The 25,559-nt window shown below is 38.5% G+C and overlaps 1 protein-coding gene across 1 annotated transcript in view; it reads left to right on the top strand.

Moving 5' to 3' along the window:
* Positions 1–25,559, top strand: part of CPED1 (cadherin like and PC-esterase domain containing 1) — a 264,193-nt gene that overhangs the window by 53,973 nt on the left and 184,661 nt on the right. The window contains exons 3-4 of the mRNA XM_082692704.1: positions 4,244–4,350; positions 10,288–10,363. Coding sequence (XP_082548830.1) covers positions 4,244–4,350; positions 10,288–10,363 — 183 coding nt within the window. The remainder of the gene's footprint in view (positions 1–4,243; positions 4,351–10,287; positions 10,364–25,559) is intronic.

Genomic DNA, 25,559 nt, shown 5'->3' with positions numbered 1-25,559 from the left:
CAGCTCAGGTCATGATCCCAGGGTCCTGGGATGGAGCCCCGGGTCGGGCTCTCTGCTCAACGGGGAGCCTCTTCTCCTCCTCTTTCTCCCCCCCCCTCTTGCTTTTCCCCCCTTCCTCTCTGCCTACTTGTGACCTCTGTCAAATAAATAAATAAAATCTTAAAAAAAAAAAAAAGAAGAAAGAATGTTTGTCCCAGTGCCTATAAAAGAAAAAAGCCTATCCTAGGCTACATAGAACTATGGAGACAGGCCTGAGACAGGCTGAATGTCGTAAAAGAGTCCCCAAAGAAACTGTGGATGAGAAGGAGATGAGAACAGGCCCACCTAGGAATGATCCCTCATCCTCTCTACCGGTCCAACTCCAGAGAAGAGGCATAAGTGAAAAAAAAAAAAAAATGCCCATAGGCCTGGCCTGATTTTCCCAGGCTCCTGTGAGAAAGAACTAATCCAAGAGACCACACTTCAGTCCTTACCAACTTTTAACGGGTAGTAGAATGTCTCTGGAGTTGAAATGACCTTACTCAACCTTGTGGGAGAGCATGGTGGCTAAACTTGAGATGAAAGCGTGTGTTCAGACATCCTTGTAAGACTAACTGAACAAATATCGATTTGCCTACTACAGTCATCTTAACAAGACCAAGTTACCTAATGACCAACTCTAATTCATTTGAAAGCTAAAGGGTGAATGAGCAGCTCTTACAAACCGACTCACAGTTTTCACACCAGGCCTTGGACTGTTGGCCTCGTGGAGGCAGAGCCAGGCTCCTGGGGCCCAGGCCGGGCCACACAGCAGAAACAGGAGAAAATGTGGGAAGCTGTACTCAGCTCCCGTCAGTGGCTGCCTTCCACCTTGTAGGAAATGGGCCCCGTAGGACCACAGCCTTCAGGTTTTCAAATGAAGACAGAAATCTGGATTTTCAGGTGAATTGTGCTGACATCCACATTTTGGCAAATACTTAAAATTAAAAACAAAAACAAAAATAGTAATCATGCAGGCCACAAGCACCCTACATGCAGGCTGGACCGTCCCTACGTGCCCTTGGTCTGCATCTCTGCTGTACCCCCAGGGGCATTTGCTTACTAACTGCTCCTGCTTTCAGCTAGTTGAGCACAGCCCCAAAGCCCCCACAATATTTACCAATTTGTAATTTTGCTAAGGCACACATTTGTTTCCCAAACGCTCCAATGTTGACTTCTGAATGTGATTTTTCTCAGCTAGTGAATGTGCTTTTTTCTCTGCTGGTTTTCTAACTATAGTGTGGCTTTGGGGGTTTTTAAAACTAAGTTTGAATACATGGTGCCTCTCACAAAACAAATAAAGCTTTTTCTTTAAAAAGGGGCTGTGGGCCTCAGGGGAGGGAGTTAACTTTTAAGATTGGAGATGGAAGAGGAAAGGTCTACTCAAGATTGTTTTTTTGTTTTTGGTAGTTATTAAAGTTTATTTTTGTCATTATTACTAAGACTGAAATAATACATTGAAACACTCATCAGATTATAAGCTTGAAGGTGTTGATCTAATATAAATTTCCATTAAACTGAATATTTAAGTAGGAAGCAGATTTAGAAATTTGTGGTAGGACTCAGTGAGGGTAACAATAGGAATTTTGAGTGATGACAATCAGTACTTTTCAGACTGTGGAGGCAAGAATTTGACAAGAAGTATCTGAAGAGATTACTTGAAACTTTGGGCTATCCTCTACTTTCATTTTAAGGTTAAATGTATGTGCTATAAAGTGTTTTTGAAATATTAATTTTAAATTTAAAATATTTGTTAAATAGTTTTGAGAGGTAAGGGGTCACCCTTATAACTGTCAAGAAACTGCATGGCACTTTATTAGTTATCCTAAATTGATTTTAATGTTCATTTAGGTCTCTCATAGATGGTTCAGGGCAGTGACCGTACTTTTCCTTTTTTTGTTGTTTTTTGCTATTTACACTCATAATTCTAGTACAATGTCCTGCTCGTAGGAGATTCTTTACAAATTAAATGTTTTGAATTATTTAAACATGTTTACCAGTTTTAAACATTTATGGCTTAAATATATATATTGTAATCAAATTGAGAAATTGTGTGTACTCCTTGGGTAGTGAAGGAGGGAGTGTGTCAGACGTGGAGGAATATAAAACCTACTGTGTTTTTAATGTCCAAACAGTACAGTTCATGATTTGAAATCCTCTCGTTGCATAGCCTTGTCTTCTTAACATATTGGGTTGAGTATATTATGTCAGGAGGTTTCTTCTAGAGTTTTAGTGTTTTAGTTTAGTGTTTCTTCGGCTAGAAATAATATTGAATGAATATTTTCTCTTTGTTTTCCCTTTTAAGTCCATATCAAAAGGTTTTGGCTGAAAGTGCCAGGTGCACGTTTTCAATCTCGTAGTGGGATCATCGTGGAGTGTTTTTTTGGCTCTAGGAATCCATTTGGAGTTTCCTTCAAAGTGTGGGTGCAGGGAACGGCATAGATCTAACAATCCAGAGGTCGATGGCTATTAAATAGAGAGATTTCTCCCACCCCTCAATCACGTGCATCTTTTCTCTATGTCCCTGTGAACTATTGTGCTATATTCTAGCATCTTGAGATAAATCGAGCAAATGGAGAAGCTCTAGGACGAGGGCTCACATGTTAACTTGAGTTCAGTGGTCTGGATCCCTTTGTTTGGTGGAGAGGCTTCTCTTCTAGAAACAGAACAATTACAGAGGAACCAGTGGCCCAGAGAGCATAGGGCTTGTCAAAAGGTAAAGGGCTTGATTAGTGCAGAGTGAAATGTCATTCCCGAGGGTCATAGGTCCCTCTTCCTTATCAATCTTTTTTTTTTTTTTTTTATAAAGCCCTTCTTTGAAAGCATTATGTGTTCAAGTGAGACATTCTTCTGTGAAATTTTTAAAAGACATGATTTGGTTATTTTCTAGCTTTTTAGAAACCACGGATACCTAATGCAAGAGATGACTTGTGAGTTCTGGCATGAAGAGCTACCGAAGGAACATTATCTCAGGACTGATCAACAGATCAGACCATGTGTCCAGAAATTGCTTAATTTTTTAAAAGTGAATTTCTACCTCAAATGGGGAAGTTCCCCAAGTAATATCAATCCTTTTATACATTATTTAGTGTTCTTCTTTTGGTTATTTTTTAGTTACCTATTTCTATATTGTCTCTAAAGTAACATGTTTGACACCATATCATGGGCTAGTTATTCATTCATTTAACAATTTTTTTAAAGATTTTATTTATTTATTTGACAGAACGTGCACGCATGAACACCTGGGTGGAGGGTGGGTAGGGACAGGCAGATGGAGAGAGAAAAGTGGACTCCCTGCTGAGCAGGGACACCCGATGCTGATCCCAGGACCCTGAGATCAGGACCTAAGCCGAAGGCAGATGCTTAACCAACTGAGCCATCCAGTTCCCCCTCATTTAAAAAATGTGTTTAAAGCACCAATTATGTTAAGACATGTTGATAAAAACATATAAATAAATCAAAGAGAGTAAGGGAAAATAAACTTATAACACACAAATGTTAATTTCCGAATGTTCAAGTACTAGCAAGAATGTACTCTTCTGAGATTATTTTGGCAAGTTACTACGATTTATTGGCAAAGAGCTTTGTCCTTGGTAGATAGCTGAAATATGATTTACTTTGGTCCATGTCATACTCTGTATTTTGAGCTTAACTCTGCTATCTATAACTAGACCATGAATTCCTTTTAGATAAAACCTGTTGTTTTATTTTTTATTTTTCACTGAATTTTATTTTCTGCTGACCACAACTTAGTCTTTGTAAGAAATCTTATAAAAGTGTATTTTTTTAAGATTTGTGAAAAGTGATAGTGATACCAAAGCCTAGAACAAAATATTTGGTGTTTTGACTTTTCATTATTTGATTTTGCAATCACCCCCTATCTTAAAAGACTTTCTAATCATCCTTCCTCCCAATCTCTAAATAAGACTACATAAATTTATAAAATATGTGACTTAAAACATTTAATTTTTAGTCTTTTATAGGAGTTTTAAGACTTGCTTTACGTAAGTGAATTTTCCCTGATATGATACTAAATATAAAAATATAAAAATGTTTCTAAATTAGAAAAGTTGAAAATTTCAGTTACTTCAAATATCAACTTTTAAATATATTCAGAATCATTTTTCTTGTGTTTTAGGATTTAAATAATATTCTTAAATCTAAAAATGGTTTCTTCAAAAATCTGATAAAAATTGTTTGTTTTTCAATATTCTTCTGCTGTTAGGTGATTTGGGCGCATGGGATCTGCTCATTTGCCTGTCTTCTAGGAAAGCTGGTGGAAAACCTTGCATATCCCAAGAAGACGTATGCCATTTGGGTTTACATCAAAAGGTAAATATTCTTTTCAAAATGTTTGTAGATTTTAACAGCCGTTTGGATATTAACACCAGCATTTCTTGGTCCATAGTATTTTTCAAATGTGAGAAAAGCATCAAAAGTAGTAGCTGTTTCTCAGTAGTGAAATAGTATTGTAGTAGCTACCCTGACTATTTGATATTTCTGCAATTGACAATCTTGTTATCTTCTTCCTCATTATAAATCTTGACTCTTGTGGCCTTTGGGCTGAGTACTTGGTTTTTTTTTTTTTCCTTCTTATAAATCGTTGGCCTTTCCTTCTCTGTTTTCATAGCCTCCTTTCCTCTGCTCATACTTTACATGCCTGTGCTCCTCAACACCATTCCCAAGGTGGTTGATAATTTCCACAAGTAACATCTAAAATTCAAGCATTTTCCCAGGCTTCAGGCTCATATGAATAACTGCCTGTTAAACCTCACTTTCATATCACGCAGGCACCTCAGACTCAACACGAGGAAGATGAGCTCCTATGCTCCGTGGGACATCATTCCTACTCTTTCATCCAGTGTCTCGGCAGGACTACTGTTCTATTGGTCATCAGTGTCCTGTCACTTCCTAAGGCAGAAATCTGGCCTTCCCCTTTGATCCCTTCTTCTCCTTTGTCCTCTGCATTCTGTCAATTACCAGGACTAAGGAATTCAACTCCTAAATACTTCTCAAGTCTCTTATTTCTCAAATATCCATATTTACTACTTTTATTCTGACCAGGTTTATTGTAAAATCCTAACTTCTGAAGCAAATATGTCTTGCTCCTGAAATCCATCCTGCCTACAGTTATCAGGATGAAAAATAAAATGCTGAATGAACCTGGTTCTTCCTGCCCTTCAGTCTTGAACGGCTTCACATCAACTATAGGATAAAGTCTACAGTCTTCCCTGTGAGTATTTGTCAACCTCCAAGCAGGAGACAAATGCTATACTTGAAAGGATTCAACTGAAGAGAAACTAATGAAGGAGCTATTTACTGAGGTTTTGATAAAAGAAGAGAAACAAGATTAGAGAGAATCTAATAAAAAAAAAAAAAAGATAAGGGGAAAAAAATGATTAGAGGCCCCAGGGACCAGAGTACTTGTAAGATACTTGTATTACCCTCCGTCTAAAGAAGAGTACCTAGAAGGGGTGGTTGGCAAAACCTAATGAGAGCTGGGACCAAGAAAGAGGGATCACCGGAAAGGAACTATGAAATAGGGGAATACAGCCGGTTCCAAATCATAGCCCTGCAAAGAAGGCTGGGGAGATAAGTACTCTCTCCACTTCTCTCGTCAATCTCTTGCCAAGGCCTCCTATCAGTGCCACGCGTCATTCTAAGTGCTCACATGTTTATGTCCATTCTTTACATATGGAGAGATCGAAGCACAGAAAAATTAAAAGACTTGCCTACGCCCTCACAGCTAATAAATAAAGCAACCAGAAAATTCAAACTTGGGCAGTTTGACTTTGAATTTTGTTTTCATGGCCACATCACCATGCAATTAAAAAATATATATATTTAGGACTGCATTTACAGCCTTTGCTAATGAATACTCTTATTAAAGAATTCAAACGTTCTAAATGATACATATTAGATACCTGTCACTTTAGAACATGAATAATTTGAATCTTTATGAACCATGACTTATTTATGTCAACATAATATATTCAGAACAGAAGCTGCTTCAGGTTCGTTGGGGATTCTTAGACGAACAAAGGAAGAGCCCCTGCTCAAATTAGGATTATTTATCACATCAGAGCTTTGGAATTTAAGAGTTTAATGAAGGCCATCAGAAGATCTGTTATGAAAAACAAGTGGCTCAGAGTCGCTAATTAGTCAGAAGGAGAGGAACATGATTTTAAAACTCTGTGGGTCCCCATGATGCTGAAAGTGAAGTGAGGTCCACTATTTGGGGTAACACTAAGTTTAGTAACTGGGGCTGTATTTCACCTTTAACAGAAAGGTTCTAATGTTTCAAGAACAGAGGGATTCATTCCTAGCTCTAAATGTTTGTAGGATTAGCAGTCCCTAAACCCAGGATGCTGTTTTTAGTCCTTGGAGCACTGAGAACTACTGAAATGTCTCTTAGTATAAAGCATTTGAGCACAATTTCAGGTGAATTTGATGGAACGATAATTGCATGAGAGAGACAAGGAGATAACGACCCTTCTTGTCATTCGTTCTCTTCCTTGGGGATGATACTGAACAGCTTTTGGAGAACATCTGAATTTTGATAAAATAATCGATAGAACTGTGTACCAATCTAATGAAGACGAGGAGCAGCCCCTTAAGATACAGTGTGAACTATGTGTCACTCCCAGGAGGCTTCCCAGTTCCACCCCCACCCCGCAGTGCTTTCTTAAACTTTACAAACAGTCCATATTCAAATGTCTAGTCTCCTTTACGAGCTCAGGGTATTACTGTAATTTCAATTTTCGTTTATAAGCACTTTCTCAATGTTGGTAACTGATAGGTTGTTGTTTTTATGAATGAACTATGTCTCCAAATAAGAATCATTTTTTTACTTTTGCTTCTGATCATCTATAACAGGAACAATTTAAATGTAGATTACTCACAGATTAGGATTGTGGAAGGTATGTGGGGATTGAAATCTTTCTACATGTACATTTCCTTTCTCTCAGTTTGATCTCAGAAAGATCCCAGAGCTCAAATATCATTATCATTTTTCTTACACACTCTGATCCTTTCAAAGATATGAAAGGTTCTATGCCAAGAAGAACAGCAGCTTATATGAAACATACACATACGTAGATGTGTATGGAAAGCATTCAAGCCCAACACAAAAGCCTTATATATTGAAAATAATTATTTGGGTGATAATGATGTGTCAGTGTAGATTCCTTAAGTGTAACAAAGGTACACTCTGGTGGATGGTTGTTTATAGAGGAGGCTGTGCATGTGTAGAGGCAGTGGGTAGATGGGAAATCTCTGTACCTTTTGCTGAATTTTGCTGTGAACCTTAAAACTACCTGAAAGTAATAAAGCCTATTAAAAAATAATGTTAATGTTGCAATGTTGAGCTGGAGAAGCTTGTTGTATAAAAGTCAGCTATCCAAGTTAAAACCTCTTTGATGTTCCTTTCAGTAATGATGCAAATCTTATATATTTTATGATGTGCATAAACATAAAAGTAAAAAAAAAAACAAGCACAAGGATATAGAAGAGCATTATTGGGTTTAACGATGGAAATACATGGAAAATACATGTAATATTGTTGATTTGCTTATAGCCAGATGACCCATAGCCCTTGAATATATTTCTTTGTGCCAAGTTATTCGGTTTAGCTGCTTAGTTTCGTGCTCTGTTACATAGTAGAATGGAAATGTTATTTCTGGTGTCACGTGTCACCTTGGGTTATATCATCTGTCAAGATTCTGTGAATTCCAAAGATGTGCTTTGGAGGAAGGAACACGGGAAAGAGGTCATTGAGTGGGAGATGGAAACATGAAAGGCAGAAGCCTGGGGGCAGTTGCTTTCCTTGGCTTGGTTCTGCTTGCTTTTTTCTTTTCTTTCTTTTTTGTTTTTTAAGATTTTATTTATTTATTTGACAGACAGATCACAAGTAGGCAGAGAGGCAGCAGAGAAGGTGGGGGAAGCAGGCTCCCTGCTGAACAGAGTGCCCTATGGAGGGCTTGATCCCAGGACCCTGGGATCATGACCTGAACCGAAGGCAGAGACTTAACCCACTGAACCACCCAGGCTCCCCTTGGCTCTGCTTTCTTGAAGCAAATACTTTGTTGATCCTGAGTCAGTTTATTCTTCTACCTCAGGTCTCACACAGAAAGCCACCTCTTTGATGAGACACAGCGACCACACTTCTGTCTGAAATCTGTGCAAGCTGTGCTGTCTTTGCACAAAGTCTTCTGTCCCATTAGTTCAGTTATGGGCATCCCTTTGACCAGGACTCTTGCACTCCTTCCAGTTTGTGAGGATGAGACAGCACATCACAGATGCTCTTAGCATCTTGCTGTAGCAGCACCTTTGCCCTGAGCTCTACAGAAAGAGGGAGAAAGTCTTCAACTGGACCCTATCAAACACATAGCCTTTAGTGATACTTACCTAATATGCTACTTTTCTTTCTGGGTCCTTCTATAAACATTTCTGTGTAGTCATTAGCAACTGATTTGGCTGATGCGGGGGGAAATTGTTCAGGTTTATTGACTTTTAAAGTTTTTGCGTATGTAATTTAGGAAGGTTCTTTGTGTATTATCTTTTAAAAAAGAACAACTTTTATTGTACTTTCTCCATATTTTTGCAGCATTCTCTCTCTTTCTTCCAGCCTTTCTTAGGAAGTCTGAATGGTAAACTTAAGTATTTTCTGAAAACTATTCTTTGATTTCTACTTTTAGTCTCTGAACTTTCTCATTTTTGAATTTGAGAAATGTAGACTTCCCTAACATCTACAGTGTTCCATACTTATAACCTTTGTACTCCCAGTGCAGGAAGAATGTAAGGGACCCTTTGGAGACTCTCAAACGTGGGTAGTTAACAAGGTTGCTCATACAGATTCACAGGTACAGGTTCAGCGGAAGCCCCAGCTTCATTCATACACAGCGTGGGCTGAAGTTTGCTGTTTGCTGACTAAATGAATAGAGTTAACAAGATGGCAAGGGTTAGCAAATGTTTAATCAATGCACTGTTTCAGAGCACTCTAAAGTGAATCATTTTGTAAAAACTACGACTGATGATTGAATTACCAAATTGATCAAAACCTTAGTGAGGCAGCGGAATTTGGAGACCAAAAGCTGTAAGAGACAAAACAAAGTGATGTGCTCAAGTATGATTCTGTTACATGTCATAAGTGGACCAAAAACCAGTGTTTCCGGTTCTCTCTTTTCAACTGCAGTTGGGCTCTTTTTTTTTTTTTTTTAAGATTTTATTAATTTATTTATTTGAGAGAGAGAGAGAGAGAATGAGAGAGCATGAGCTGCGATGCGGGTGGGGGGTGGAGGTGGGGGGGTGGTGGCCCAGACAGGGCCAGAGAGAGAGGCAGACTCCCTGCTGCTGATCATGACCTCGGGGTCAAAGGCCAACTGAACCACCCAGGCCCCACTGAGCTCTTTTTAAATAGCCTTGTGAGGAGGACACAGTGGAGAAACTACCATACTTGGTAAGTTTAGAGGGAGTTAATTTGAAAGTAATCAATAATTTCTCAGAAGTGAATCTGATTATCAAGCTAAATCATCTTGATCTCTTTCTGTTAGTTTTAACAAGGCTTTGGGACATTCTTTTGGGAATTTGGTTGATAATAGCTAGATAATCAGTCTGTAAATTCAGAAATGAAGAAGAAAATTTAGCTTTGGTGGCTTTTCTTTATAAGGTAAAATATATATTTGAATTTATGATAATGTCTGTGAAGCTTTCTGAGAACAAATTTTTGTTAGAAGACAGTTTCACAGTGACTGGGCTTTATAGCCAGAAGCAATAAATGCCCTTCAGTGTGAAATAAAGTCTATATATTAAAGTTTGAAACACGCATAGCACCGAATTTCCACTAAATGTCTGTGATTCAAATCACTGAGGGCCTTCGGAACTTCAGAGTTTCGTTTGTTTTGGGGTATGTTTAGTGCTGTTTTCTGCCAAAGTGTAATTGGCAACTGTCAAGTTATTCATGTTACTGTATTTGCCGCAAGGACAGAAGTATTTTCTGTTAGTTTTAGCGCATATCATGGCTGTGAAATATATCAAGGTTTTCAGAAGTATTCCCAAATATTTTAAAATTTTCTGAGGGCAAGTTTTTGTTTTATATTATCAAATAAACCACTTTATTATTCTGGATTTGAATGTGGACTTGCAGAGATTTGAAGGTAGGGTGTAGAAAGGTAGAGGAGAGTTCACAACCCTACCCTGTGGGTTTTTGCATTTTCTTTGCTTTAGCATTTATGAATGCTCAACTCACTAGAATCTTTTCATTCCTTTCAGGTAAACATATTACCAGATTTACAGCATCAGCTTTGCAGAAAAGAAGGATTATGTCAAATAATTAGAAGATTTCCAGGTAATCTCTAGTTTGCGTCCTTATGCATAAACATGTGAGATATGTAGGCTCCTTCAGCAGATACTGAATAATGAGATCTTAGATTCTCATATTTAGCTCCTTTGTCTATCATTCCACTATCACAAATCTTCCAGAATCCACAAGGTTCTGCCCATGGGGAGATCCTGATAAAAAGGAATACAAACGTTAACTTTGATATTCTTTCTTTTAGTTTTGCCTTCTAACTCTCTAGGTGAATATTCCTTTCTTCCCCTGTGTTTGTCTTGAAAATAATTGCTGTTTTGTTTTAAAAGCAATTATTGTAATTATTGAAATACTTCTTAATTATATAAAGCAAGATTTTAAAAATGATTTCATCATGATTAAGTAATTCTTATCTTGGGAAATTTGCTTCTGCCTTTTGAAATTCCCTCAATTCGTGTGTTTCCCACAGGATACAGAATAAGTAAATTCCATGTCTTGACAACATTAGAAATTTGGGACAAAAATTACCATCTCATTTTTTCATAGGTTCCCAAGGTGGGGGAAAATAAAGTATCAGATGGCCTGTGAGTCTTCATAGATCAAATTATAGCTTACTTTAAAACCCATGTTGAAAGGGCTCCTCAAATTTCTTGTTTAAAATCCATTTAATGTTAAACAGCTTATGCCCCTAGAAAGTATTTCAGTATATAATTACAGTTTAGATCTGCAGAGCTTCAATTCTATTTTTAAAAATTTCATTTGTGTCCTAGTGGGATCAGAAACCTCATAGCCCATGGGGTTTTCTGTGGAGTTTTTGCTTCCACACAAAACATACAGCACGTTGGTATATCCCGTCGTAAAGACTACAGTCTTCTACTATCATTTCTCAAGGATTAAAATAAAGTGAAAATGAATCAACAACTCAACTTTAAATTTAAGGTAGTCCTCTAAAAATAAAAAATATTTGTTTTTATAAAAAAAAACTTGTTTTTATAGTTATTGTTTTTCTATGGCAATTGTAACTGACTCCATAATCTCTAAGTTTTGTTTCATTTGTTTCTGTAAACTTCCAGCTGGGTAGTTTTTATCATTTTATATAAAAAAAAATGTTTTTGTGAGATGCAAGTAAAATAATTATTTCCATTAATGTATTATTAGCCAGTATCTAGGGATTCTTTATTTTAGGTAATTTGAAGGAAAAACTTTGTTTCCATTTGAACAGAACCTGCATATTTTTAAAGTATGTTTATTTTTGTTGCTGCTTACATTTCAAAATGATTGATTTAAAACATTAAGGTTCTGGGGTCTCTGGGTGGCTCAGCCAGTTAAATGTCTGCCATCAGCTCAGCTCATGATCCCAGGGTCCTGAGATGGAGCCCTATATTCTGGCTCCCTGCTCAGCGGGAAGCCTGCTTCTCCTTCTCCCACTCCCCCTGCTTGTGCTCTCTCTCTCGCTGTGTCTCTCTTTGTCAAATAAATAAATAAAATCTTTAAAAAAAATCTTTAACTTTGGACTTAGCAGAACATGTAGAATTACAGGAATAAAAGCTCATTTATACCCAGAAATGGGTTACCACTTTAAAAAAAAATTCCCCAAACAACTCTTATATAAGTTCATATTTTATATTTTGCTTCTCTGCCATTAAGAAACTTTTAACTGTCTTCTTTGGCTTTAAATATTATTTTTTCCTTAAGAACAGCTATAGGTTCTAGAACATAATGTAGTCCTTTTCTACTCTGTCTAGTGTTTTTTCTATTTAGCTCTGTGACTAACAGGATAATTTCATGGAATATATAGGCTTTTAAATAAAATTGTTTCTCCTATCATGTTATCTAAATATTATCAAAGATAATTTTCTTCTATGTTTACCTTTAGAGGACAGCATATAAGTCCCCAGCATTATTTCTGATAAGCTTTGTATAGAGTATTTTCCTGTAGATGTTGCTACAAATATGGACTATGTGATATAAACTCAGTATTCACAATATTAGAAACATTCTATTTGTTGTGACTAATGAATATTGAATATTGAATACAGATTAGATAGCAACATGTTAGTACCTAAATATATGCTACTATTAAAGAGGTAAGCAAACTACTTTATAATTGAGCCATTTTATTTAAAGTCAAAATGGCCTGTGGCAATTTAGGCTGTGTTTCATCTGGAGGTAGACAAGACCCAAATTTTTGAAACCAGAGATTCACCTCTGGTACGTATTAACTCTGTGATTCAGAGGCGGTTGGTTTTTCTGTTTGCTTTTTTAATCATAAAGTGAGGCTAAGAAAACCCATTTCATAAGTTTAATTTTAAAAGCATAGTAGATCGTGTGTGTGTTTGTGGTGTATGTGTGTGTTTGGATTTAAAGAATAAAGCATATTATATATTATACCTAACACATCGTGCTTCAACAATGGTAAACGGATCATCCTAGATTCAAAAAATGAAGCAACAGGTCTCACAGTATTTAATATCTTTTCTCTTCATATGGTTGATTATTACTATGATTTTATGTTTCGGGCAAAACCTGTGAAAGATTTGAGATTTCATCTTATTCCCAAGCTCACAAGTCTGCCTGCCAGTTTCCCAGGGCATGGGCAGAAGACATGAGACTCTTGGGTCAGAAACAAACACTCTATTATTTACAGCAACAGCAGTAGGCAGACTACTAGCATTTGTACCGGTTCACTGAATCCCAGTTCCCACAGGGTGACGCGTAGCAGGCGAGGTGACACTTGTATACTTAGTGGTTTGTGTTTCAGTGGAGGAGCTCTGAGCTTAGGGAGTTAGGGTGTTTTATAATGGACAGTGAGCATGCCTGCCCTTTGCTCCAAAGAGAGACATTATTTTTGTTATACTAGACAAAACCTCTTTGCTCCAGAGTGAGACGCCATCTCTACTTTTCAAGGGTATCTGCTATATAAATATCTTTGAAAAGATAGTTCAGGACAAAGATTGTCTGTGCCTCTGTTTGCAAAATGTCCAGGAATGTGAAAGATGCATGGATAAGTGTCTTCCAACAGTTTCAGAGAAGAATACCTGACGAGTTCTAGGTCTGAAGCTCAATCAATGTATGATAATTCCGAGCAAGATTTAAAGCCTAGTGGTGCTTCAGTTTCCTTGTCTATCAAAATGCAGCATTTGACAAGGATTAATAATGTTGAGATTCCTGCCTTTTTCTCATGCAGACATGCTGTTCCAGACTTTACCATAAGCAGTAGGTGGAGACAGCAATGCCAAGAGAGGAGGGTGGATCATACTGGTAAATGTGGTTGGGACTGTGGGTGTGGAGCAGGACAGAGTTTGGGCCAGAGGTAGAGAAGTGTTTGAAGACAGCAGGTGAGATTAACACCGTCTGTTCTGTTTCATCACCGAACTGAATGTACCTGCCATTAGACTTGTGACTCACTTTGAAAGGCACAAATCCATGGAATTTTTACTGGCTAGCACAGAGATTTATTTTTACCCTGCCATTTAATGCTTTGCCTTTTGGGGAAAAAAAAAGTTTCATAACTTTTAGTCGGCCTAAATTCTAGCTAAGGGTTTTGTTGCTTTTTAGTAAGTTTGTTTTTAAGGTAAAAAAAGGATTTCGGGGCACCTTGGTGGCTCAGTGGCTAAGCCTCTGCCTTCAGCTCAGGTCATGATCTCAGGATCCTGGGATTCAGCCCCGCATGGGGCTCTCTGCTCAGTGGGGAGCCTGCTTCCCCCTCTCTCTCTGCCTGCCTCTCTGCCTACTTGTGACCCCTCTCTCTGTCAAATAAATAAATAAAATAAAATAAAAATTTCTTTCCCATATTTAAATGAGATATAAATACAAAACAAGATAACAGAAAATGTTTTTACTTGGGTTGTGAGTTGTTTTTGTTCTTTTTTATGCAGTCTCATCATCCAACAAACTCTGGTTAGAAGTGTGCCAAATTTGGGGGCATTACTCACTCTTTCCAGTAGTTTTATCTTAGCTCTCAGCATTGGCTTTCACGTGTACCCAGACTTGATGCAAAGGTAGCATTTTGAACACTTTAGAAATCTGTGTCCTCATTTTAATAGTAACATGTGGGTACATGAAGAAAAAGGAAAACAATAAAAAAAAAAACATTTGATGTATCTAAAGATAACTGGGCTTTAAAAAATTATAGATGTTTACTGTCAAGCATAAAACACATCTTTTAAATAACACAATTGAAATTATTTTTAAGTATTGATCAGTAAGTTATTTATCTCATGTGGCACTGATGATTAATTTTAATATTCCAGATCTAAAAATTCCTGTTTGTCATATGATGTCAGCAAAATATTGTCAGGGAATTGGATAGCTTAGCTTGGATTTAAACAAAGTGACATAGGAAATTGTCAATGCCTAATACCATTTGAGAATTTTTGTTGCTTTCACTTTTTTCCCTCCCCTCTGCTATAACTTGGAGGAATATTCTCCAAGTCTGTAAGAAATGGAAACATTTCCATTGTTAAGAACTGGGGACTTGTCTCTACAAGGCAATCAGGCAAACCTTCAGAGAAGGCCACCTTGCTTCTTCTTTGTCCTCTCGAATACAAAATCCCTTCTCTGTGTCTCCTGTACATTCCTTCATGTTTCTGTCTTTCCAAAGACTTCCACCTCCTGTCCCATACATGATTATATCCTTTATGCAAAACATTCTTTCCCCAAGGAAAACTCATCTCTTTAGTATGACTGACATCAGCTAGGTGATAGCAGAAAGTAAGCTGATGGAACTAATTCAGACTAAATTACACCCTTACCCCAGTCATAAGCCTCTTAGATGTATTTGCATTTTTATAAAAGAAGCTTGCAAACCCAATGAATTTCTAATTGGTAGAATTTCTGGAAGTGCATTCAAATTCCCATTCAATTCACCAGCAAGCTGTCCACTTCCAAAGCTACTTGGATCCATCTATGTATTTTCTCTGTCTCTACCATGAGTTTAGTTCAAGACAACATTCTGTCATACCCTTCTCCCCTTCTTTTTTGCCTGGAAAAATCCACTCCATTACTGAGACTCCAGCCAGAGTTATCTTTCCCCCATCCCTTTCATAAATAAAGCAATTTGATTAGACTTCCTTATAGCAGTCTGTCTAGCGTCTAAGCAGTGAGGTCCAGCTCTCTCATGACTTGATCGAAAGTTAGATTCTAGAACAGAATGTGGTCAGGGACCTGGCATGTGACTTGAATAAATTCATAGCAAATTCAGAAGCTTGAGAGGTCAGATAACCTACACATTTTCAGATTTGGCCTGACACCAAATTTATAGACTCTTTAACATAAGCTATTTGGTCTTCAAGAAGAGAAGAGGAGGTGAGGACGTGGGAAAGTACAAGGCGGTACCACATGGCATCACCCAGATGCACCTCAGCAACGTTGCGGTGTGAGAAACTTAGGGAAAATGCCCCCATGTTTCTGATTCCTGTAAAATTCAGTTACCATTGAGATTCTTTTTTTTTTTAATTTTTTTTTAAAATTTATTTATTTTCAGCATAACAGTATCATTATTTTTTCACCACACCCAGTGCTCCATGCAATCCGTGCCCTCTATAATACCCACCATTGAGATTCAGATCCCACTGAAGTGGTCCTTCCTCACCCACCTCCTTATCCCTGTACTTCTCGAAGCTCCTTCCCCTCAGCATTTTCCTAAACCTTGTTAACTCCAGTTTCCATTTTCCCCACAAAACCAGTAGCTTTACTAACCCCTGAGAACAATGACGCTGGGTTTTCTGTTAAAGCCTTAATCTCTGCAGTTGGGAGGGACCATCAGCATCTCTTCGCTACTTCTTCTCACTGTCATCTACCGACATCCTCATCATTCAAGATATTCCATAAGGAAATTGTCACCCAGGTTCATTTCTTCCTTTCTACTTCAAATCTGCCATCAATCCTGTCAGGTTTGATGCCCATACCGATGACCTTTCATCCTCCTAACCTCACACCTCTTTGATGTCATCAAATCCATGACCTCCTTTTTTTTTTTTTTTTTTTTTTTTTTTTAGGTTTTATTTATTGATTTGACAGAGAGAGGGGGAACACAGGCAGGGGGAGTGGGAGAGGAAAAGCAGGTTTCCCACTGGGCAGACGGCCCGATGTGGGGCTCAACCTGAGCCATAGGCAGACACTCAGTGACTGAGCCACCCGGGTGCCCCCATGACCTTCATTTCTCGTCAACTTCAGTGTCCAACTTTGGTAGCCTTGCTTGCTACCTTTCACCACACAGCACTGCCCTATCTTTGAAAGCTTACTAATTCATGACTTCATAATCAGCCTTTCTGGCATTTTCACTTCTTCAATGCCAGAAGCTGGAACCTCAAATGACACATTTAATGCTCTTAATTCTGCTCCTTTCTCTGTCAGCCATTTTTGGTCATAATTCCTTTCTTACCAAGCACGGACCACTTAGTCTACCACTTGAAATATTTCCCTGCAAGCACTTGGCAACATTTGTATTTTTCTTCCACAGCAGCCCTTAAGCCACCAATTATAGAAAAATCCTACAACCTGACTTTGCTGCTTCTACACAACAGGAAATCACACAAGTTTGCTGTTTTTTTGTTTTTGTGTTTTTATCCTGAGGATGTCTTCCTCACTTGCTGAAATGGAAAGAAAAATCATACTGCTCTGCAGTTGTCAGCTCAGCCATCACTACCACCACAGCTGGCTCATGGCCCCTTAAAGCAGCCTGTCCTAATTTCTAAAACATTCATGAGGACACAAACAAAAAAATTGAAGAACTATGCCTAGAACTTGCATTATAGATGTAAGAGGAACGTCCCTGCTTCCCAAGGCTGATGGAAGTAAACTGTAGTTCTTACTGCTCTGTTCAGTTCTCTGTAGATAGAGAAAATCCTTTCCTCCTTGGTCAGGGTATATTTCGAAAGAAAAGCCAGCAGAATGTGCTGATGGTATGGATGGGGTTTGTAAAAGAATGTTTGCTACAGTTTTGGCCAACCATCATTTGGGCTAAACAAGTTAGAAACCAGGCATGGAGTTTAATCTGTCATTTAGCTGTAGGTCCCCTAAAAGTCAAGGGGCAAGATAAGGACACATTTCTTCCAAATTGAGCATCTTGTGTTTTTAAAATAAAGAAAGTATAAAGAGGAAAGCATTAATATTGTAAATTCACCAACCCAGAAATAATAATTGGGAACATTTTTGTGTATTTTGTGACTCAAGAGTACTTTCCAAGTGAAGTTGATTTTTGGAGATTGACACTTTCTTTCCTCTGTGTTCCCGTTGAACCACGTGACAACCTCCATCATAGCCAAGTCACATGGTATCTTAGCTGTATTTGTATGTGTTCGTTTTCCCACCAGGACGGAGTCTTCCTGAGGGCAGGACATTTTTTCACTTCTCAGGTTCAGTGTGTGGTCGTCGTTCCTGGTATATAATAGGCCAGAGAGGATATTAATGGAGAGGGTCAGGGATGTGGAAGGAGAGTCCTACCCAGCATCAGAGGGTCTTGGCAAAGCTTGGATGGATTCATCTGTTTAGCCATTATGAACTCAATGTTGAGTTGAGACTTTGAGGCAAAGGACAGGGGCTGGCAAATTTGAAAAGACCGTCCCCTTCCTCCAAGATAGAATTACCCATTTTAAGGAAGAAGGTATTTGCACTTACAAAAGTATGACAGAACTGTTATACTATTACATACATGCAAGGCAGAAAGATGCCAATAATATACATAAGGTAGTTCCAACTTCCAAGTGATTACCACTGCAGCCAAAATACTCATGACCTTAGCGCTTTCTAAAAGGACAAGCCTCACACTTTCTCTCACAGTTGATTGTTCATTCGTGCAGGCCGGACATGGACTTGTACTTCTCTTAGGTAGGCTCCTATTTTTGTACCATTTCAACTCAAAGGTCTTTAAATATTTGTTCACCATTTCTTTAGAGGAGAAGTTAAGTGCTAACAGCCAGGAAGATGGAGTAGGAAGATAGAAATGAAGATTTTCCTCTCTTTCCTACCCCATACTGTTTTAGTACTTCTTATAGATTTAACTCGCTGGACAGTTTTCTTCATCTTAATGGTTCTACATTCAGAGCAGAGGAAATCCAATACTTCTTGACGACTGTTGTGTTTCAGCATTTTTTCTCTGTGGATCCTGTGAAAGCCAGGGTGTCTGAGATATGGCCAGAAAACCTAAATCAGAAAGAAAGAGCATTGATCTAGATGGCAGTGAATGTTACGTGGGTTATTTTTCTTTATTTGAACTCTAAACGTTGGGGTTCTTTATTTGAACTCTAAACCTTGGGGGTGGGAATCCCAGAAACTCTAACAAAGAAATGGAACTGCTTTGATTGATAATGTGTGGGACCCTACTCTCTTCATCCTCTTGGGGGCTCCTAGAAGCAACTTCCTGACACCTACCCGACCCCAGAAAGAGTTCTGCCTGGGAATCATGGCTTTAGATCAGGAACTTGAGAATAGAGAGAGTTAATAGCAGTCAGTGGGGGCAGAGAATATGGTCATGACTCTGTTTGTCCAAGTATGAAAGTGAGAAATGTTCTTCTCTTTCCTTCTTGTATCCTATTCAGGTTTTTGGCCACCTATGAGAGGGAAGTTAATGAAAACAGAAGTAAAATTTTTAGAGTGATCAAACATGAATTTTTTTTAATTCCTTTTACCTTTCCTTTTCATTAGGGCTTTATGACATTGGTAAGATACATTAATTATGAAAAGATAGAAAACAGAGATAAACAAAATGAAAAATGTAAATGGAGTGCAATACATATTTTTTTCATACCTTCCCTATTAATGTGTAATTTTTACATACTAGAGTAACAGACACTTCAAATGTGAACAAATTACAGCATATTTATTAGTGGAAAGCTATGAAGACATTTAAAATGATGGAAATCTACATTTATTGTCACAGAAAAATGTTTATATTGTTGAGTTAAAAATAAAAGAAAGAAGAGCAATCCCTTTACATGCTGTACATCATCTACTTTATAAGTTTTGCCTCTGTATACCATAGCCATCTGTAAACTATATAGTAACAATGTTTTCTCTTAAAAATTTATTCTTACGTATAAACATACATATATTAATTCATTCAGTGCTCACAGTGCCTCCGTAAAGGAGATACTGTGATTTCTCTTTTACTCCAAGGTAGAAAAATTAGGTACATTTCCCAGGATCTCACATCTAACAAATGGTATATGCACACAGGCACAATGAGTCCGGAGCCTGGTTTCTTAGGACCTCACTCTGGCCGGCTCCTCAGCATGGTTTTTGAGGCCCCCGAGGGCTGAGGCAGTCTACCTTCCTGCCAGGTCTCCCCTTATTCCCTCAACCTAACTCTGCTCAAGCCAGTCTCCTCCTTCTGCTGTCCCTTCAACAGCCCACTTAACTGTCCTCTCCTCTTCCTGCCTTTGTCCAAAAGACCTCGTTTGAACTCGATCATCTCTTTTAAAGACCTTTTTTCCCCCCCAAATACAGTCACATTCCAAGGCACTAGGGCTTAGGACTTCAACATATGAATTTCGAGGGGACATCGTTCAAGAGATGGGTGGAGGAGGCAAGGAGCTGTGACTGGCCGTTCCACTGGATCCACATGGAGAGAGGAGAACAGAACCCCAAGGGAAGAAAGAGATATAGGACAGGCAGAAACAGCTTGACAGGTTATGATAAAGCCCACCGCATTCTTTACGCAGAGCAACCCATGTCCCTGCCCCCACCGCAAGTCATTTTGAAGTGAGAGAATAGTTACCTTCTCTTCAGCACCCAGAACTGGATCCTGTCCATTGGGTGCCCAAGTGCCCTTCTGCTGGCTGTATGTGGCTTTGTCTTTCTGCACCCTGCTTCGTTCCTACTTCCTGCCACAAAGCCCAGTTCTCACATGTTCTCAGACCTTGTCTCTCCAGAGCCGGCTGATTGAATAAATTACTGAGGGCTGCTCTGCTCTCCTGTCTCAAATGCACTTCTTTTTTCCCCCACACATACTTCAGCCCAAATGAATAATTCTGTTGGTAAGAATTTCAGACACCGTTGCAAACTAGTCAGAACCTCATGGAAACTGCTGAATCATGGAAATGTGGCACTCACCTACACAGTCTGACCCAACCATAAAATTCACTGCGCTGCCTGGGAGACCTAAATCTCTGAGTTAACGAATCAGAGCCAGAATCAAGTGGAGGTTTTTTTGGAAACTGATAGCAGAGCCTTGCTCCATTTCCTTGAATGTGGGGGGAAATTATCTGCTGTTTAGTATATAGTCTGTTGGTTGGAAACTACAGAATTCGTCCTTCCACTCAGCATTTCTTAAAAAACAAGAAACCAGCTTGTCAGTGTGTTTAGGAGTACACACACACACACACATACACACTGTATAGTGCTGCGTACCTGGCCACTGGCAAGGTGGAGAGGAAGGGCTCTGGTGGCCACTAGCACTGGGATGTGTGGATGAGACTGAGCTTTAAGGGACTAATTTTGTCGTTTTCTCTTTGGGAGAAGCTGGACCGAGATGACTGACCCCAAACTGTCTCTCGCTCTTCTGTCACTCATGGCTTTACACTTTGCCCATTTGGCATTAGGGCCATTTGAAAGGCACAGCATGTCCATTTTTCAGTAAACATTTGGCAGCTCATTGACATCTCTGAAGTCTTGCTAAAGACCAATCAGCTGAGGGATCCCTCTGCTCTTGGCTAGGGCAAGTTTGGTAAATCTTGACTGGTTTGTGACCTCTGTACTTCATGCCTCCAGCTAGGTATTTCTGTTTCACTTGGGGTTTGTAATCTTGTGCCAAATACGGCTATATGACAGAGGCCACATTGCAGAGCACATGTACAATGTGTGTGATTCTGATTATTAATTCTGAGTTTCAGTGGATCATGAAGGAAGAGGTGGTAAGAGTGGTAATCCCTTCTGTTGTCTGAATCTCTATGGCAGGCCCCATTTACTTATTTTGATGAAAAATAGGCCAGTCGCATTGCATCTACACAATACCAAAAAACTTGTTAAACTGTGAAGAACTTCAAATGGTAAAGTTTTTTTAATTTTTGCATTACATAATGAAAACTCAGTAAACGATGTTTATTTATTTCACGGATTTGGTTACTCTGTCATCCCAACCTGCACTCATTAATCTGTAGCTGTGTAGCTTGTTATGTGCACACACAACTTAGTTTGTAATCTGCTAGAACAAACTATACTATGTTTGTTGGCATTTTCCTCAATAATTACATCACCCAAGCAGTGACTGTGCTATTTTCCCCAGCTCAGTTCTTCCTGAGCCACTGTATTTGTAACAGAAATGTTACAAACAAAATGTTACAAACAAAAAATGTTACTACAGTAGTAGTGTATCTGAAGTCTCAATAAGATGCCTGAAAAACACAACTTTCTTTAAAACAGACAAAAAAGTTCATACAGAAGTAGACAAACATTTTATTTTTAAGGGATTAAGGGCTGCGCTGTATGGGGATTACAGGAACTAGGTTAAGAAAGTTGCAGAAAAAAATCAGGTTCAAGAATTCAGCTGGTTGAAGTGGTGAGAATTCATCCTGACTGTTATATACTTGATTGTTAGTAAACTCAATAAGGAAAGGAGAACTATACTGTAATTTTGATTCATTTATTTATGTACTTAAAATTTTTTTTTTATTTTTTAATAAACATATATTTTTATCCCCAGGGGTACAGGTCTGTGAATCGCCAGGTTTACACACTTCACAGCACTCACCATAGCACATACCTTCCCCAATGTCCATAACCCCACCCCCCTTCTCCCAACGCCCCTCCTCTCAGCAACCCTTAGTTTGTTTTGTGAGATTAAGAGTCATTTATCGTTTGTATCCCTCCCAATCCCATCTTCTTTCATTTATTCTTCTCCTACCCCCTTAACACCCCATGTTGCATCACCACTTCCTCATATCAGGGAGATCATATGATGGTTGTCTTTCTCCACTTGACTTATTTCACTAAGTCCATCCACATTGTCGCAAATGGCAGGATTTCATTTCTTTTAATGGCTGCATAGTATTCCATCGTGTATATATACCACATCTTCTTTATCCATTCATCTGTTGATGGACAGCTAGGTTCTCTCCATAGTTTGGCTATTGTGGACATTGCTGCTATAAATATTCAGGTGCACGTGCCCCTTCAGATCACTATGTTTGTATCTTTAGGGTAAATACTCAGTAGTGCAATTGCTAGGTCATAGGGTAGTTCTATTTTCAACATTTTGAGGAACCTCGATGCTGCTTTCCAGAGTATTTGCACCAGCTTGCATTCCCACAAATAGTGTAGGAGGGTTCCCCTTTCTCCACATCCTTACCAGCATTATCTATGCACTTTTAAATCTATCTAGATAAATAAATAAAAATATAAATATATGTTGGTACATACATTTAATTTTTTTATATTAATTAAATCTATCTATCAAGAAAGAGTGTGTGTGTGTGTTTGTGTGTGTGTGTGTGTGTGTTTGGTGCTGGAGAATAAAATGTGTGGAACTTCAAAATAATCTCTCTTTTGGTGGTAGAAATAGATATTGAACAACAAAATTGCAAGTGTTATGAAAGAAGAACATTGTTAGTAAGATTTCTCTCCTCATTTCTTTGTTCATTCGTTTTCTTGGAAGTCTAAGACCATGAGCTGACTTTTGATTTGCAAGATATCATCAACATGAGGAAATAAAATCCCAGTAAAGTGATGCATTGACTGTAATGCACACAACTTCTTAAAGGGTATGTTATAGAACACATTATTCATGGGAAGACGCTTCTTGTTTTTACTAGTCTCTTGAATTTCTCATTAAAACTGTAATAATTAATAACAATTTGTTAAGGCCAAAACATTTTAACAAGCATTTAACGTCTTCCAATCGGATCTGTTCTGTTGAAAAATATATTGATGAAGACCCAAAATGAGAGTTGCAGCAAGCCATATACAAAGTCAAATACATTTATTTTCCTAAATAGAATCTTAGAATCCTTCATTTGTAGTTGAAGTTGTGATTAGAAAGGATACATGTCTTGGCAGAACTATAATTAAGTGAATGAATGGGGTAGTTCTGGAAGCTATTGTACTCATTGATGATGGGTTGGGTGCGCTTCTGTCTGGGAAAGCAGCATAGACTCTATTTTATAGTAGACCCCATTCAAATCCTCTGATTCGTGACACAGGAACTTTTGAGACAATTTTCTTTAAATTTCTCTTAGCACCATCTATTGGTAAGATAATGGAACTTTCTTTTCTTCTGAGTCATTTTAACCAATGACTTCATAGAGTCATAGCAGCAGTACAATCCCAGTGTTAGTCATTTCATAAGAAAATGTGTAGCAGATCAAACAGTCAACTTACCCCACAGAGGACAAAAGTAGGTAATTCGTTCACATCCAGTGAGAGAGCCTTTTGAAGGCCCATTTTGCCTCATCCATTTCTGAGCATCTGTAAGAAAGCATGTACTTGTAAGAATTCTAGCCTTCAGGCGCCTGGGTGGTTCAGTGGGTTAAAGCCTCTGCCTTCAGCTCGGGTCAGGATCTCAGGGTCTGGGATCGAGCCCCGCATTGGGCTCTCTGCTCAGTGGGGAGCCTGCTTCTTCCTCTCCCCCTGCCTGCCTCTCTGCCTGCTTGTGATCTCTGTCTGTCAAATAAATAAATAAAATCTTAAAAAAAAAAAAGAAAAAAGAATTCTAGTCTTCTACCTAGTGAAAGTAGAAGTCAGCAGTCTTACAGTCCAGGTATGAGAGGACCTGAATTCTTTTTTAGGCTTGTGAAAGAGGAACAATTATACTGACCATTATATTCTCATAGACTTGTCATGAAAATGCTTTATAAAAGAATACATATTGTAAATCTTTAAAAGTAATATGTAAGGCATTATTTCTATATTACTCAGGATGTCCATGAATTGACTTGGAAAGGAAAATTAAGTGAGGTTTTCAATTCTCCACTTTGACATAAAAGTGTCACAATAACATATATTGTTCTTTTTGGAGGCATTCTGAGTTGGAAAGAAGTAGGCAAGTATTACCTACACTGAGAGGTTGAATATAGATAGTCATCAGAGGATAAGTACTTAGTTTTGGGTTGTTTTGTAGATAATTATAGTAGGGCCTCTTGATTTATGGCACGGAATTATTTTATAGATAAATTACCTAAAATAAGAGCAGGAGGTAACATTAAGTTTTTATTATATGTCAGGCACTGTCAAGCAATTTATACTTCTCTTATAAGTCTCTAAAACCACTTATGAGGCATTTACTGTCATGAGTCTTTTAAATACAGAGACAGAAGCTCCAAGAACCTCTGGGAAGCATAACCAGAAAGAAGCAGATCTATACCTAAAGTACTATATCATACCCCTTCTATCCAACTTGAGCCACTATACTGTATTTTAGGTTTGTTTTATAATATGAAAAAATAAGAAAGGAGTTATTTAAGAAAGCTAATACCTGGGCCTAATGAGAAATTGAACTTGTTTATGCATTTTTATGATGAGGATGATGTTGATTCTTTCATCAACTAAAATAACCCTTTTAATTTCTTATTTATCATAATATTTACATACAGGCAGATGTTATGTGAATTTGCACGGGCAAAACATTGTTTTGTTTTAGTCTTTAAATAGGGAACTCAATAGCAGACGGAAATTGCCAGTCCTGGGTAGTGAGAAGCTTGGGTCCTCAGCCCTGACTGTCATTCCTTCCTGGGGGGTCCCTTGATGTTTTCCCTCTTACCTCTTTTCTGATGTGCCCACCCTAGGCTCAACTCTCCAAACCACCTACAGCCTTTCTAGGCAGAGTAGAACATTCACCACCGCGAACCTCATGCTACAGCCCCATCCCCGGTGTCAAGGGTGAGTCAGGTGCGGGCACAGCCACCAGGCTCAGATCTGGGCCTTTGGAATTCTAGGAACCACACTGGGCCACTTAGAAGGACCCAGAATTAGTTGTCCTGGCTTTTTGAAGCTGCTTTTCTGATCTTCATTGGGATGGTTTTGAGAATTCTCTTGATTGTGCAGCCAAACGGGTTGATAAAATACCAATCTGGGGTTGTGGATTAATAGATGTAAGTAGAACCAAATTATGTTTTGTGGGAAATACATGATTTCTGTGGAATTAATGGTTCTCGAAGGTAGTTTTCAGAACAAGTGCCTGCTCTGACCTGATTGTGCATCTGCTGTTGGACAGGAGCTAGGAGCAGACCAAGCCAGGCTACATGTGTGTAAATCCCATCTTGGCCACTCAGTAGTCCAGTGTCCTTGGGCCAGTTGCTTA

The sequence above is a fragment of the Mustela nivalis genome, assembly GCF_964662115.1.
Source record: "Mustela nivalis genome assembly, chromosome: 12".
NCBI classification, from domain to species: Eukaryota; Metazoa; Chordata; class Mammalia; order Carnivora; family Mustelidae; genus Mustela; species Mustela nivalis.
This window is presented reverse-complemented; position numbering and strand designations above follow the sequence as displayed.